General features: G+C 45.1%; 1 protein-coding gene across 2 annotated transcripts in view; it reads right to left on the bottom strand.

Annotated features, from left to right (window-relative positions):
- LOC118938426 (adenylate cyclase type 9-like) overlaps positions 1-17,000 on the bottom strand; it is a 75,029-nt gene that overhangs the window by 6,349 nt on the left and 51,680 nt on the right. For both annotated transcript variants that reach the window (XM_036942312.1, XM_036942313.1), the window contains 7 exons: positions 10,893-11,110; positions 10,492-10,772; positions 6,389-6,491; positions 4,009-4,217; positions 3,624-3,783; positions 2,300-2,448; positions 586-615 (listed from right to left, as the gene is read on the bottom strand). In XM_036942312.1, the coding sequence (XP_036798207.1) occupies positions 586-615; positions 2,300-2,448; positions 3,624-3,783; positions 4,009-4,217; positions 6,389-6,491; positions 10,492-10,772; positions 10,893-11,110 (1,150 nt within the window). The remainder of the gene's footprint in view (positions 1-585; positions 616-2,299; positions 2,449-3,623; positions 3,784-4,008; positions 4,218-6,388; positions 6,492-10,491; positions 10,773-10,892; positions 11,111-17,000) is intronic.

Raw genomic sequence — 17,000 nt, 5'->3', positions numbered from 1 at the left:
CGAGACACAGACATACAGACTGAGAGACAGACAGAAGGGAGGAGGTTGATATCGATACGCAGCAGTTGCATTACCATGAACCACACCCATTCAGTGTCTACCGTACCACGCTATACATGCCAAGCACTTTCACAACTTAAATCACTTGGCTATAGGCTCAAAGATACACATCGTAGCATCAATTCAACTCATTCTCCCTCTTGTTAAAAAAGGCCAACATGGTCCTTCATGCTCTATGTATTATTCGAGATCCTCTACCTGCAGCATCTCTCCCACAGTTGAGCTTAACCCGTGGCTCGTATAAATAGGACCAGCTAGCCAGTCTGACTCACAGAACCTGTCCCAAATGGCACCCTATTCCCTATGGGCCCTGGTCAAAAGCTGACATTTAGCTGCTATGATTACACCAGCCATACTTCACAGTTTGAGAAAAGAGAGGAGAGGAGAGAGAAAAGAGAGTGAGAGGAGAGAGAGTGAAGAGAGGGAGAAATAGAAAGACGGGCCCCTCTTCTCCCCTTTCACCCCCGTCACCCTCCCAAATGTCACTCATCCATCAACATGCTGCGTCTCCATGGCAACACTCACCCCATCGCTGGAGAACTGTCATTACTGGAGCTGCAAGACAGAGTGACTCCCGTCAGTTACACACACACACACACACACACACACACACACACACACACACACACACACACACACACACACACACACACACACACACACACACACACACACGCACACACACACGGCTGACTAATTCATATCAACCTCTTAGAATGACTCCTGTGAGTTAAACACAAGTGTGATAACACATTCCAACACACTCACACTCCAACACACTCCAACACACACAACTTGGCTCACAAACAGATGAATATGAACCTTTCCTAAGAGCCAAGGGGAGAGAGAGGTATATTGTGTATTTAATGTGCATATTGTGTATGTCATAAAATGCTGACTAACGGCTGACTAATGGCAAATAAAGTGCAAGCTATACAATTGAAAAATAAAGTAATTATAGCTTAAAGTTGTACCATTATACCATAAGATATAACATCTTCATAATGTTGTAAAGGTTTCCCCCCGCGTCCCTCAAGAAAATGTGGGGACAGTCCAGGTGCATCAGACTGTTAAACAGTCACCACTAGCCGGCCTCCGCCCAGTACCCTGCCCTGAACTTTAGTCACTGATTCTAGCCGGATACCACCCGGTACTCTACCCTCCACCTTAGAGACTGCTGCCCTATGTACACAGTCATGGAACACTGTTAACATCCTGTTTTACCCACTTCATATGTATATACTGTATTCTAGTTGATCATCCTATATAACTACTGCTCTACACACCTTTTCTATTCATATATTGTCCATAATGCCTATACACACAATCATATACAGTACCAGTCAGAAGTTTGGGCACACCTACTCATTCCAGGGTTGTTCTTTATTGTTACTATTTTCTACATTGTAGAATATGTCAAAACTATGAATAACACATGTAATAATTCACCCCTCATGTAGTAACTAAAAGAGTGTTAAACAAATCAAAATATATTTGAGATTCTTCAAAGTAGCCACCCTTTGCCTTGATGACAGCTTTGCACACTCATGGCATTCTCTCAACCAGCTTCATGAGGCAGTCACCTGGAATGCATTTGTTAAAAGTTCACTTGTGGAATTTCTTTCCTTAATGGGTTTGAGCCAATCATTAGTGTTGTGACAAGGTTGGGGTGGTAAATAGAAGATAGCCCTATTTGGTAAAAGACAAAGTCCATTTTATGGCAAGAACAGCTCAAATGAGCAAAGAGAAATGACAAATCATTATTACTTTAAGAAATTCAAGAACTTTGAAAGTTTCTTCAAGTGCAGTCGCAAAAACTATCAAGTGCTATGATGAAAGTGGCTCTCATGAGGACCGCCACAGGAAAGGAAGACCCAGAGTTACCTCTGCTGCAGAGGATAAGTTCATTAGAGTTACCAGCCTCAAATAGTTCAAGTAACAGACACATCTCAACATCAACTGTTCAGAGGAGACTGAATGAATCAGGCCTTCATGGTCAAATTGCTGCAAAGAAAACACCACTAAAGGACACCAATAAGAAGAACAGACATGCGTATTGCTAATATTTATATATTTCTTAATTCCTTTCTTTTATTTTGGGGATTTGGGTGTATTGTTTTTGTATTGTCAGGTATTACTGCACACACGTGATAACATCTGCAAAATATGTGTACGCGAAAATGTGTATTGGATTAATGTTCTGAATGGGTCGTAAAAACGTATCGGCTGCAGTACTAACCCTGTCCTGTTGAGGGGGCTGTGGAGCAGCACTAGTAGAGCCACACCAACAGCTGTGGCCAGGGCAGATCTCATCCAGAAACTCAGCTGGCAGAAGTTACAGTACTGGATGATGGCTATGGTCACTGCACAGCACAGGAACATGGTTACCTAGAGGGAGGACACACAACATTTGTTTGTGTAAACTGAAATTCCAATTTTCATCAATGCTTCTCTATGAGAAGACATCGGGAATTGGAATTTCAGGTTATTTCCCAAATTGACTGAATTGAAATGGAACTTGACCCTGGTACACAATAGTACTCACACAATATATTACATATGGTAACATAAACATACTTCCCCACCAACACCCTCAACACACTCACACCTGTGAGCACATGCCTTATGCACACCAGTGGCATGGGTGAACACACACCCACACGCACATCAATAGTTGAATCCCCTGTAGAGTAGTTAGTACAGACTTATGATGACAACTTAACACGTCTCTCTTCCATCCCTCCATCTCTCTCTCCATGCTTCCATCCCTCCCTTCTATCCCTCTCACACATCTTCTCTTTCTCTGCCATATTATTCATCACTCTCGTCCAATCCATCCCTCTCTTTCATCCCTCCATCCATCCATCCGCAAGAATTGCAGGTGTAGAAGCACGGTGGCTAGGAAAAACTCCCTAGAAAGGCCAAAACCTAGGAAGAAACATAGAGAGGAACCAGGCTATGAGGGGTGGCCAGTCCTCTTCTGGCTGTGCCAGGTGGAGATTATAACAGAACATGGCCAAGATGTTCAAATGTTCATAAATGACCAGCATGGTCAAATAATAATAATCACAGGCAGAACAGTTAAAACTGGAGCAGCAGCACGGCCAGGTATAGTAGTATAGTGCACTACCTTTTGACCAGAGCCCTATGGCAGCAGCTCCGGACTCAGAATAAGGCTAGAGAAAACAATGTGCAGTGTGTAGTTAGCCTCTGCCCAAACTAGGACCTCCATCTCTTCCACATAAAGGATTTGATAGGAGGAGAATGTCAAAAATCTGTGAAACAAGTTCCACAAGTATAGACCTCTCCATTTTCCATTGACTGTTTATCTCTCTGAAACACTGGCACTTTCTAGTGGGTCCTACAACTGTGGACTAAGTATAACTCAATGCTCTTGACACTTAGTCCCACACACTTGAGAACACCTTTTATTGTAAATAGGTGTTGTTAGCAGTAATGCATTTGCCATCTGTCATCTCGACCAGCGTTCAAACCCCTTTTGACGATCCCTGACTAGAACCCCATGTCTGCCCTCCTCCTTTACCCTCTCTATCTCTCCTTACCTGGATGGGCAGGTGGAGGCTGCAGGCGAGGTGTGAGAACACGGACACGGCAGGAAGTGAGACCAGCACGGCCCCGATCACATGACGGGGGATCCAGCCTGACACCACCCTCAGCAAGGTCTGGGTACAGCTCAACACGTTGTCCAGGTAGAACGTCATACTGCAGGGGGCCGAGGGCGAGGAGGTGAGGAAAGGAGGGACAAGTAAATAGCAATAAAGGACAACATTGTGATACACTGACTCACATCCCTATCAGTTCATTCTCTCTCCCTCCCTCCCTAATTTCTCATTCCTCCATATAGCAACAGGGAGACCAACTCCAGCAGACACTTTTCACTCTACCCACCCTCTCTCCCTCCCACTATCTCCCCCCTCCATCTCTCACCGTATGGACAGCACCAGGGAGACCAGCTCTAACAGACCAGCAGCGGTAGCCAATCCCAGGACGGTTGCCGGAGGCGTCTCCATGGTGACCATGGGAACCAGGAAGCAGGCCAAGGTGAGGGCGAGGAACACAGAGCAGGATAGGAGAACATCCAGGAAGGAGCTGAAGGTAGGGCTGGCGAAGGTCTGCACCGGGGCCTGGGTCTCCACCTGGAGGGGAGAGAGTAGTCAGAGACATAGAGAGAAGGTCTGCACCGGGGCCTGGGTCTCCACCTGGAGGGGAGAGAGTAGTCAGAGACATAGAGAGGTCTGCACCGGGGCCTGGGTCTCCACCTGGAGGGGAGAGAGTAGTCAGAGACATAGAGAGGTCTGCACCGGGGACTGGGTCTCCACCTGGAGGGGAGAGAGTAGTCAGAGACATAGAGAGGTCTGCACGGGGGCCTGGGTCTCCACCTGGAGGGGAGAGAGTAGTCAGAGACATAGAGAGAAGGTCTGCACCGGGGCCTGGGTCTCCACCTGGAGGGGAGAGAGTAGTCAGAGACATAGAGAGGTCTGCACCGGGGCCTGGGTCTCCACCTGGAGGGGAGAGAGTAGTCAGAGACATAGAGAGAAGGTCTGCACCGGGGCCTGGGTCTCCACCTGGAGGGGAGAGAGTAGTCAGAGACATAGAGAGGTCTGCACCGGGGCCTGGGTCTCCACCTGGAGGGGAGAGAGTAGTCAGAGACATAGAGAGAAGGTCTGCACCGGGGCCTGGGTCTCCACCTGGAGGGGAGAGAGTAGTCAGAGACATAGAGAGGTCTGCACCGGGGCCTGGGTCTCCACCTGGAGGGGAGAGAGTAGTCAGAGACATAGAGAGGTCTGCACCGGGGCCTGGGTCTCCACCTGGAGGGGAGAGAGTAGTCAGAGACATAGAGAGAAGGTCTGCACCGGGGCCTGGGTCTCCACCTGGAGGGGAGAGAGTAGTCAGAGACATAGAGAGAAGGTCTGCACCGGGGCCTGGGTCTCCACCTGGAGGGGAGAGAGTAGTCAGAGACATAGAGAGGTCTGCACCGGGGCCTGGGTCTCCACCTGGAGGGGAGAGAGTAGTCAGAGACATAGAGAGGTCTGCACCGGGGCCTGGGTCTCCACCTGGAGGGGAGAGAGTAGTCAGAGACAGAGAGAGAAGGAGAGGAGAAAGGAAGGGGAGAGGTGGTTCGACACTTGGGATGAGAGGGGAACCACACAGGGACAGAGAGAGAAGGAGAGGAGAAAGGAAGGGGAGAGGTGGTTCGACACTTGGGATGAGAGGGGAACCACACAGGGACAGAGAGAGAAGGAGAGGAGAAAGGAAGGGGAGAGGTGGTTCGACACTTGGGATGAGAGGGGAACCACACAGGGACAGAGAGAGAAGGAGAGGAGAAAGGAAGGGGAGAGGTGGGTCGACACTTGGGATGAGAGGGGAACCACACAGGGACAGAGAGAGAAGGAGAGGAGAAAGGAAGGGGAGAGGTGGTTCGACACTTGGGATGAGAGGGGAACCACACAGGGACAGAGAGAGGAGGAGAGGAGAAAGGAAGGGGAGAGGTGGTTCGACACTTGGGATGAGAGGGGAACCACACAGGGACAGAGAGAGAAGGAGAGGAGAAAGGAAGGGGAGAGGTGGTTCGACACTTGGGATGAGAGGGGAACCACACAGGGACAGAGAGAGAAGGAGAGGAGAAAGGAAGGGGAACCACACAGGGACAGAGAGAGAAGGAGAGGAGAAAGGAAGGGGAACCACACAGGGACAGAGAGAGAAGGAGAGGAGAAAGGAAGGGGAACCACACAGGGACAGAGAGAGAAGGAGAGGAGAAAGGAAGGGGAACCACACAGGGACAGAGAGAGAAGGAGAGGAGAAAGGAAGAGGAACCACACAGGGACAGAGAGAGAAGGAGAGGAGAAAGGAAGGGGAACCACACAGGGACAGAGAGAGGAGGAGAGGAGAAAGGAAGGGGAACCACACAGGGACAGAGAGAGGAGGAGAGGAGAAAGGAAGGGGAACCACACAGGGACAGAGAGAGGAGGAGAGGAGAAAGGAAGGGGAACCACACAGGGACAGAGAGAGAAGGAGAGGAGAAAGGAAGGGGAACCACACAGGGACAGAGAGAGAAGGAGAGGAGAAAGGAAGGGGAAACACACAGGGACAGAGAGAGAAGGAGAGGAGAAAGGAAGGGGAACCACACAGGGACAGAGAGAGAAGATAAAGTTCAGATTACTACTACTATAATGTGGTCAAACTGTTAGAACTGAAACATATTATACACACCAGCAGGGGGCTTCGTATGAACACGTGGTCAATACGGCTTTGACTGACACGGATTGAGGGTGTGTGTGTGTGTGTGTGTGTGTGTGTGTGTGTGTACCTCCTCCTGGTAGCTGATGCGGTAGGCTGTCTCCAGAGGTCTCTCCAGGAAGTTGAGGCTCAGCTTGTTGATGGGAGGCTTGAAGAAGTAGTCCTTCATCAGACTTGAAAGAGGAGAATAGATTGAGGAAAAGACAGGTAGAGGGTTTTAGGGGGGAATCCTAACTTTAACTCGACTTCTGCATGCATGACTTGAATCATCCATTGACATCTATGCATTATTTACATGATCATCGAGGTTAAGTGCATGCATCTCAAACTGGGATTCCTCCCTTAGTGACTGACTTAAAATATATACGCTGTCACCACTAATCACCACTGTTGGTAATCCTAAACCAGCCAAACCATAGACTGTTCTCTCTGCTTCCGCAAGGCAAGCGGTGCCCGTGTATCAAGTCTGACACCAACAGGCTCCTGAACAGCTTCTATCCCCAAGCCATAAGACTGCTGAAGAGCTAACAAATGTCTACACAGACGATCTGTCTGTCTAAGTTGACCCTTTAGTTATTTTTATTCTTGCACTGTCTCAATGCACACTGACACACACTGACACTCTCAACACACACATCTATACTGTCTCAATGCACACTGACACACACTGACACGCTCAACACACACATCTATACTGTCTCAATGCACACTCACTCACACTGACACTCTCAACACACACATCTATACTCTCGCAATGCACACTGACACGCCCAACACACACATCTATACTGTCTCAATGCACACTGACACACACTGACACGCTCAACACACACATCTATACTGTCTCAATGCACACTCACTCACACTGACACTCTCAACACACACATCTATACTGTCTCAATGCACACTCACTCACACTGACACTCTCAACACACACATCTATACTGTCTCAATGCACACTCACTCACACTGACACGCCCAACACACACATCTATACTGACTCTATACACACACACACTCACATACAATCTTCATATACGCTGCTGCTACTCTGTTAATCATATATCCGGATGCCTAGTCACCTTACCCCTATACATATCTACCTCTATAGATCCAGTATCCCTGTACATTATAATATGGAACTGACCCTGTATATAGTATGTTTACCCCTATACATATCTACCTCTATAGATCCAGTATCCCTGTACATTATAATATGGTACTGACCCTGTATATAGTATGTTTACCCCTATACATATCTACCTCTATAGATCCAGTATCCCTGTACATTATAATATGGTACTGACCCTGTATATAGTATGTTTACCCCTATACATATCTACCTCTATAGATCCAGTATCCCTGTACATTATAATATGGAACTGACCCTGTATATAGTATGTTTACCCCTATACATATCTACCTCTATAGATCCAGTATCCCTGTACATTATAATATGGTACTGACCCTGTATATAGTATGTTTACCCCTATACATATCTACCTCTATAGATCCAGTATCCCTGTACATTATAATATGGTACTGACCCTGTATATAGTATGTTTACCCCTATACATATCTACCTCTATAGATCCAGTATCCCTGTACATTATAATATGGTACTGACCCTGTATATAGTATGTTTACCCCTATACATATCTACCTCTATAGATCCAGTATCCCTGTACATTATAATATGGTACTGACCCTGTATATAGTATGTTTACCCCTATACATATCTACCTCTATAGAGCCAGTATCCCTGTACATTATAATATGGTACTGACCCTGTATATAGTATGTTTACCCCTATACATATCTACCTCTATAGATCCAGTATCCCTGTACATTATAATATGGTACTGACCCTGTATATAGTATGTTTACACCTATACATATCTACTTCTATAGATCCAGTATCCCTGTACATTATAATATGGTACTGACCCTGTATATAGTATGTTTACCCCTATACATATCTACCTCTATAGATCCAGTATCCCTGTACATTATAATATGGTACTGACCCTGTATATAGTATGTTTACCTCTATACATATCTACCTCTATAGATCCAGTATCCCTGTACATTATAATATGGTACTGACCCTGTATATAGTATGTTTACCCCTATACATATCTACCTCTATAGATCCAGTATCCCTGTACATTATAATATGGTACTGACCCTGTATATAGTATCCGTACCCCTATTGTCACGTTCTGACCTTTATTTCCTTTGTTTTGTATTTATCCATGTTCAGGGCGTGAGTTGGGTGGGCAGTCTATGTTTGTTTTTCTAGGTTTTGGGTATTTCTATGTTTCGGCCTAGTATGGTTCTCAATCAGAGGCAGGTGTCATTTGTTGTCTCTGATTGAGAATCATACTTAGGTAGCCTGGGTTTCACTGTGTGTTTGTGGGTGATTGTTCCTGTCTCTGTGTTTGCACCAGATAGGACTGTTTAGATTTTCGCACATTTATTGTTTTGTTAGTTTATTCATGTATAGTTCCTTCATTAAAGAACATGAATAACCACCACGCTGCATTTTGGTCCGCCTCTCCTTCACCACAAGAGAACCGTTACACCTATACATATCTACCTCTATAGATCCAGTATCCCTGTACATTATAATATGGTACTGACCCTGTATATAGTATGTTAACCCCTATACATATCTACCTCTATAGATCCAGTATCCCTGTACATTATAATATGGTACTGACCCTGTATATAGTATGTTAACCCCTATACATATCTACCTCTATAGATCCAGTATCCCTGTACATTATAATATGGTACTGACCCTGTATATAGTATGTTTACCCCTATACATATCTACCTCTATAGATCCAGTATCCCTGTACATTATAATATGGAACTGACCCTGTATATAGTATGCTTGTGTTCCTAGCTCCGAACAGTTTAGTAGTATCTAACAGCAGTGCAGTAGTATCTAACAGCAGTGCAGTAGTATCTAACAACAGTGCAGTAGTATCTAACAACAGTGCAGTAGTATCTAACAGTGCAGAAGTATCTAACAGTGCAGTAGTAAATAACAACAGTGCAGTAGTATCTAACAGTGCAGAAGTATCTAACAACAGTGCAGTAGTATCTAACAACAGTGCAGTAGTATCTAACAACAGTGCAGTAGTATCTAACAGTGCAGTAGTATCTAACAGCAGTGCAGTAGTATCTAACAACAGTGCAGTAGTATCTAAAAACAGTGCAGTAGCATCTAACAACAGTGCAGTAGTATCTAACAGCTGTGCAGTACTACCTAACAACAGTGCAGTAGTAAATAACAGCAGTGCAGTAGTATCTAACAACAGTGCAGTAGTATCTAACAACAGTGCAGTAGTATCTAGCAACAGTGCTGTAGTATCTAACAACAGTGCAGTAGTATCTAACAGCTGTGCAGTACTACCTAACAGCAGTGCAGTACTATCTAACAACAGTGCAGTAGTATCTAACAGTGCAGTAGTATCTAACAACAGTGCAGTACTATCTAACAACAGTGCAGTAGTATATAACAGCAGTGCAGTAGTATCTAACAACAGTGCAGTAGTATCTAACAACAGTGCAGAAGTATCTAACAACAGTGCAGTAGTATCTAACAGTGCAGTAGTAAATAACAGCAGTGCAGTAGTATCTAACAACAGTGCAGTAGTATCTAACAACAGTGCAGTACTATCTAACAACAGTGCAGTAGTATCTAACAGTGCAGTAGTATCTAACAACAGTGCAGTACTATCTAACAACAGTGCAGAAGTATATAACAGCAGTGCAGTAGTATATAACAGCAGTGCAGTAGTATCTAACAACAGTGCAGTACTATCTAACAACAGTGCAGTAGTATCTAACAGTGCAGTAGTATCTAACAACAGTGCAGTACTATCTAACAACAGTGCAGAAGTATATAACAGCAGTGCAGTAGTATCTAACAACAGTGCAGTAGTAAATAACAACTAGTCCTATCAACTAGTCCAGGGTCAGCTTTAGACCGTCAATCATTCCACTAAAGCCACCTACTACCTCCCAACTTTAATATGCCCCTCTAAACTGGTTCAGGGTCAGGGTTTATGACTGAACTCTGATCTAGGTTATTTAGATGTACTGAACTCAAAACAGTTCATAAGTAAAGCCAAAAGCCATCATACTCCCTCCGGTCCTCACCTGTCCTCCTTGATGACATCAACAAAATGGACGTCACTCTTCTCCCTGAAGTTCTTGGAGCGTAGCGGGATGAGGGCGGAGTGGTCCATGCCTGTGCCCCCCGGTCCCGCCCCTCCTGGACCCCCCATACCCAGGCTGGTACCCGTCCCTGTGCCCGTACTGGTCTTCTTTTCTTTCTCCTGGAGCATGTCACATAGAGAGCTCTGGCTGGCCATCACCGAGTCCTCCAGTGGAGGACTGAGAATGCCATTCAGAGCCCTGGGGCTGCAGCCTGGAGTAAACTACAGAAGAAGAAGGCGAGAGAGGGATGTGTGTTAGATAAGTGTGTGGTGCAGATGTGTGTTATTAGTAGGTGTGTGTGTGGATGTGTCGTTGCGTGCCAGGATAGGCGTGTGATCTACCTTGGCGCTGTTGGTCTTATGTTCATCCTGGCATCCATTCAGTCCGGCCCCCTCCTCTGTCTGCTCCCCATTCACAGTGCAGGACACACAGAGGGAAGCAGCCCCCCCAGGCATGAGGGCAGAGGTGTGGGGGCGAGGGCACGGGGTCAGGATGTCCTGAGAGCAACCACACTGAGCATGCTCTAACTTCCTCCCTGAGATCAGGTAGGTCTTCATCCCTGCAGAGGGGAAACGCACACTTAATAATACACAGACAACCACCATAACACACACACTTAATAATACACAGACAACCACCATAACACAAACACTTAATAATACACAGACAACCACCATAACACACACACTTAATAAAACACAGACAACCACCATAACACAAACACTTAATAATACACAGACAACCACCATAACACACACACTTAATAAAACACAGACAACCACCATAACACACACACTTAATAATACACAGACAACCACCATAACACAAACACTTAATAATACACAGACAACCACCATAACACACACACTTAATAAAACACAGACAACCACCATAACACACACACTTAATAATACACAGACAACCACCATAACACACACACTTAATAATACACAGACAACCACCATAACACAAACACTTAATAATACACAGACAACCACCATAACACACACACTTAATAATACACAGACAACCACCATAACACACACACTTAATAATACACAGACAACCACCATAACACAAACACTTAATAATACACAGACAACCACCATAACACACACACTTAATAATACACAGACAACCACCATAACACACACACTTAATAAAACACAGACAACCACCATAACACACACACTTAATAATAAACAGACAACCACCATAACACACACACACTTAATAATACACAGACAATCACCATAACACACACACAATCAACCCAGCAGTTGCACTGTGCAGTCCGACAGTCAGACAGTTAGTTAGTCAGTCAGTCAGTGATTCAGACCTGCCGACGGAAGGTCAGTCAGTCAGTCAGACCTGCCGATAGACAGTCAGTCAGTCAGACCTGCCGATAGACAGTCAGTCAGTCAGTGATTCAGACCTGCAGACAGACAGAGAGAGACAGTAATATAAGCTGTGGTGTATCACAGTGTGTTTGCACAACACCAGAGAAAGTAGTGGCGGAGTTAAAGGGCAATTCCACCACTTTTCAACCTCATTTTCATCATCGCCAGCACAATACCAGTGTATATGGGAAAAATGTTATATCTGATGACATCATCAAAAGAAAAATAATGTCACAGAGATGCATGAGGACCTTTCTTCTTATTTTTTTAACCACAGATCAGTGAAACATGCCGTTTTCACATATGTAGAGACACTGGCATTGTGCTGGAGATAATGAATATGAGGTTGAAAAGTGGCGGAATTGCCATTTAAAGGAAAGATCCACCTATTTTGAATGTTATGTAGTTTTTGTGCAGCTCTGAATTATGTTTTATCAATTACAGGGGTCATTTAATGTTTTCATGTGTATCTGAGCTATTGCCATTCAAGCTGGCAGAAATACAACTGGCATGATGAGTTTTGTAACATAGTCATCTTTCCTTTAACAATGCTGTGGGGCAAACAAGGAAATACACAAACACTGGATTACTAGAAGTGGCCAACGGCCAGCCGGTATCAGCCTGTTCAAACACGCTAGAGCTAGATAAAGGTACCATAGTTCATATACAGCTAAGGCTAGCAAGGCTCTCATCATTTTAAACATGGCTAATGCTAGGCAAGTTCAAAAAGAGCTTCTACTAAGAGCTTGTACTAACTAGGCTAGCAAGTGCTCTCACAGTTCAAACACAATGCTAGAATAGGTTAGCTAACCGCTCTCACAGTTCAAACACAATGCTAGAATAGGTTAGCTAACCGCTCTCACAGTTCAAACACAATGCTAGAATAGGTTAGCTAACCGCTCTCACAGTTCAAACACAATGCTAGAATAGGTTAGCTAACCGCTCTCACAGTTCAAACACAATGCTAGAATAGGTTAGCTAACCGCTCTCACAGTTCAAACACAATGCTAGAATAGGTTAGCTAACCGCTCTCACAGTTCAAACACAATGCTAGAATAGGTTAGCTAACCGCTCTCACAGTTCAAACACAATGCTAGAATAGGTTAGCTAACCGCTCTCACAGTTCAAACACAATGCTAGAATAGGTTAGCTAACCGCTCTCACAGTTCAAACACAATGCTAGAATAGGTTAGCTAACCGCTCTCACAGTTCAAAATGAAATGCTAGCCAGGCTAGATTGATGTCTCACAATTCAAACACAGCCAATACTAGGCTAGGTTAGCTAGTGCTCTCATTGTTCAACATTACTGATGCTAGCTAGGCTAGCTCTCATAATCGAAACACAGTGGAAGCTCAGGGGATTGTAAGCAAATAGGAAAAATGTAAAACTAATTTGAATTTAAAAAAAAATCTTTCTAGGAACTAGTTTGCTGTTCCTGCACTGATGCAAAAGTTCTCTGAATATGTTTTTATGAAAAGTGTGTATCTGTGAATATGTTTCAGATAAACACACATAAAATATGTATCTAGCTACATGTGATGTGTCAGCCTTTGCTGTGAGTGTATTTGATCTGTATATTAGTCAGCTCATGTATAAGTGTGTGTGTACGTCAGTTTGTACGTATGAGTTTGTGTATGTGTGTGTGTGTGTGTGTGTGTGTGTGTGTGTGTGTGTGTGTGTGTGTGTTTGCACTAGCTCTTTACTGAGTGAGTCACACACTCATATTGTGCTTCTCTGTTTCTCTCACGTCTTTTAGAATCACCAAGGCTGAGAGCCCATTCATCTCTTCTGTCTTTAAGTTTCTCCCTCCTCCCTCCATCACTCACTTTCCTCCATCACTATCTATCTTTCTCCCTCCTCCCTCCATCACTCACTTTCCTCCATCACTATCTATCTTTCTCCCTCCATCACTCACTTTCCTCCATCACTATCTATCTTTCTCCCTCCATCACTCACTTTCCTCCATCACTATCTATCTTTCTCCCTCCTCCCTCCATCACTCACTTTCCTCCATCACTATCTATCTTTCTCCCTCCATCACTCACTTTCCTCCATCACTATCTATCTTTCTCCCTCCTCCCTCCATCACTCACTTTCCTCCATCACTATCTATCTTTCTCCCTCCATCACTCACTTTCCTCCATCACTATCTATCTGTCTCCCTCCTCCCTCCATCACTCACTTTCCTCCATCACTATCTATCTTTCTCCCTCCATCACTCACTTTCCTCCATCACTATCTATCTTTCTCCCTCCATCACTCACTTTCCTCCATCACTATCTATCTTTCTCCCTCCATCACTCACTTTCCTCCATCACTATCTATCTTTCTCCCTCCATCACTCACTTTCCTCCATCACCATCTATCTTCCTCCCTCCATCACTCACTTTCCTCCATCACTATCTATCTTTCTCTCTCCTTCTTTTCACTCTACCACTTCCATTGGCAGACACACCACCATAAGAAGAAGTGTTCTTATCTCATTTCCCGGTCTCTCTAACTCTCTAATTCAATTCAAGGGGCTTTATTGTCATGGGAAACATATGTTAACATTGCCAAAGCTAGTGAAGTAGATAATATACAAAAGTGAAATAAACTATAAAAATGAACAGTAAACATTACACATACAGAAGTTCCAAAAGAATGAAGACATTACAAATGTCATATTATGTATATATACAGTGTTGTAACAATGTGCAAATGGTTGAAGTACAAAAGGGAACTCTGTCTCTCTACACCTCTCTCTTGCATCTCTCTCTCTCTCACACCTCTCTGATTCAGAGGGGTTGGGGCTCCCAAGTGGCGCAGCATTCTAAGGCACTGCATTTCAGTGCTAGAGGGATCCCTACAGACCCTGATTCGTTTCCAGGCTGTATCACAACCGGCCGTGATTGGGAGTCCCATAGGGCGGCACACAATTGGCCCAGCGTCGTCTGTGTTAGGGTTTGGCCGCCATTGTAAATAAGAATTTGTTGTTAACTGACTTGCCTGGTTAAATAAAACATATTTTTTTTTATAAATGGGAAAGACATTTCAGTTGAATGCATTCAGTTGTACAACTGACTAGGTATTCCCCTTTATCTCCCTCCCTCTCTCCACCCCTCAAATCAGTTCATGAGAACCAAAACCCACCAGACTCTATCTCTCCTCTCTCTTCTGTTGCCAGATCAGTCACTGTCACTGGTGTCACTGTGAACAACATACCTAATATAGTAATCTATTCTATTCTAGCCTGTCTGGGTCTCCCTGGCTGTCCCTGGGTGTGTGTGTGTGTGTGTGTGTGTGTGTGTGTGTGTGTGTGTGTGTGTGTTCACGCATGTGTGCCTCGGAGTTGTGGTCCCTTAGCTGGATTTAATAGGAGCCTACCGGGCCATGACCTACTGTCTGTCTGTCTGCTTGAGCGTCTGTCTGTCTGTCTGTCTGTCTGTCTGTCTCTGCATGTATGTGTCTGTCTGTCTCTGCGTGTATGTGTCTGTCTGTCTCTGCGTGTCTGTCTGTCTCTTCATGTGTGTCTGTCTGTCTGTCTCTGCATGTATGTGTCTGTCTGTCTGTCTGTCTGTCTGTCTGTCTCTGCATGTGTGTCTGTCTGTCTGTCTCTGCATGTGTGTCTGTCTGTCTGTCTGTCTCTGCATGTGTGTCTGTATGTCTGTCTCTGCGTATCTGTCTCTGCAGGTATGTGTCTGTCTGTCTGTCTCTGCATGTGTGTCTGTCTGTCTGTCTCTGTGTGTATGTGTCTGTCTGTCTCTGCATGTCTGTCTGTCTGTCTCTGCATGTATGTGTCTGTCTGTCTCTGCATGTATGTGTCTGTCTATCTGTCTCTGCGTGTCTGTCTGTCTCTGCATGTATGTGTCTGTCTGTCTCTGCATGTATGTGTCTGTCTGTCTGTCTCTGCATGTCTGTCTGTCTGTCTGTCTGTCTGTCTGTCTGTCTGTCTCTGCATGTAGGTGTCTGTCTGTCTGTCTCTGCGTGTCTGTCTGTCTCTGCATGTCTGTCTGTCTGTATCTGCATGTATGTGTCTGTCTGTCTCTGCGTGTCTGTCTGTCTGTCTGTCTGTCTGTCTGTCTCTGCATGTATGTGTCTGTCTGTCTGTCTGTCTGTCTCTGCATGTATGTGTCTGTCTGTCTGTCTCTGCATGTATGTGTCTGTCTGTCTGTCTGTCTGTCTCTGCATGTATGTGTCTGTCTGTCTGTCTGTCTGTCTCTGCATGTAGGTGTCTGTCTGTCTGTCTTTCTCTGCATGTATGTGTCTGTCTGTCTCTGCGTGTCTGTGTCTGTCTGTCTGTCTGTCTCTGCATGTATGTGTCTGTCTGTCTGTCTGTCTCTGCGTGTCTGTGTCTGTCTGTCTGTCTCTGCATGTATGTATCTGTCTGTCTGTCTGTCTGTCTCTGCGTGTATGTGTCTGTCTGTCTGTCTCTGCATGTATGTGTCTGTCTGTCTGTCTGTCTCTGCATGTATGTGTCTGTCTGTCTGTCTCTGCATGTATGTGTCTGTCTGTCTGTCTGTCTCTGCATGTATGTGTCTGTCTGTCTGTCTCTGCATGTATGTGTCTGTCTGTCTTTCTGCCTGTCTGTCTGTCTGTCTCTGCGTGTCTGTGTCTGTCTGTCTGTCTCTGCATGTATGTGTCTGTCTGTCTGTCTCTGCATGTATGTGTCTGTCTGTCTGTCTGTCTGTCTGTCTGTCTGTCTGTCTGTCTGTCTGTCTGTCTGTCTGTCTGTCTCTGCGTGTAGGTGTCTGTCTGTCTGTCTCTGCGTGTCTGTGTCTGTCTGTCTGTCTCTGCATGTATGTGTCTGTCTGTCTGTCTCTGCATGTATGTGTCTGTCTGTCTGTCTGTCTGTCTGTCTGTCTGTCTGTCTGTCTCTGCGTGTAGGTGTCTGTCTGTCTGTCTCTGCATGTATGTGTCTGTCTGTCTGTCTCTACGTGTCTGTCTGTCTGTCCGTCTCTAGGTGTCTGTCTGTCTGTCTCTGCGTGTCTGTCTCTTCATGTGTGTCTGTCTGTCTGTCTCTGCATGTATGTGTCTGTCTGTCTGTCTCTGCATGTATGTGTCTGTCT

The sequence above is a fragment of the Oncorhynchus mykiss genome, chromosome 13, assembly GCF_013265735.2.
Source record: "Oncorhynchus mykiss isolate Arlee chromosome 13, USDA_OmykA_1.1, whole genome shotgun sequence".
NCBI lineage: Eukaryota > Metazoa > Chordata > Actinopteri > Salmoniformes > Salmonidae > Oncorhynchus > Oncorhynchus mykiss.
Note: the sequence above shows the minus strand (reverse complement) of the source record. Positions and strands in the feature narration are given on the sequence as shown.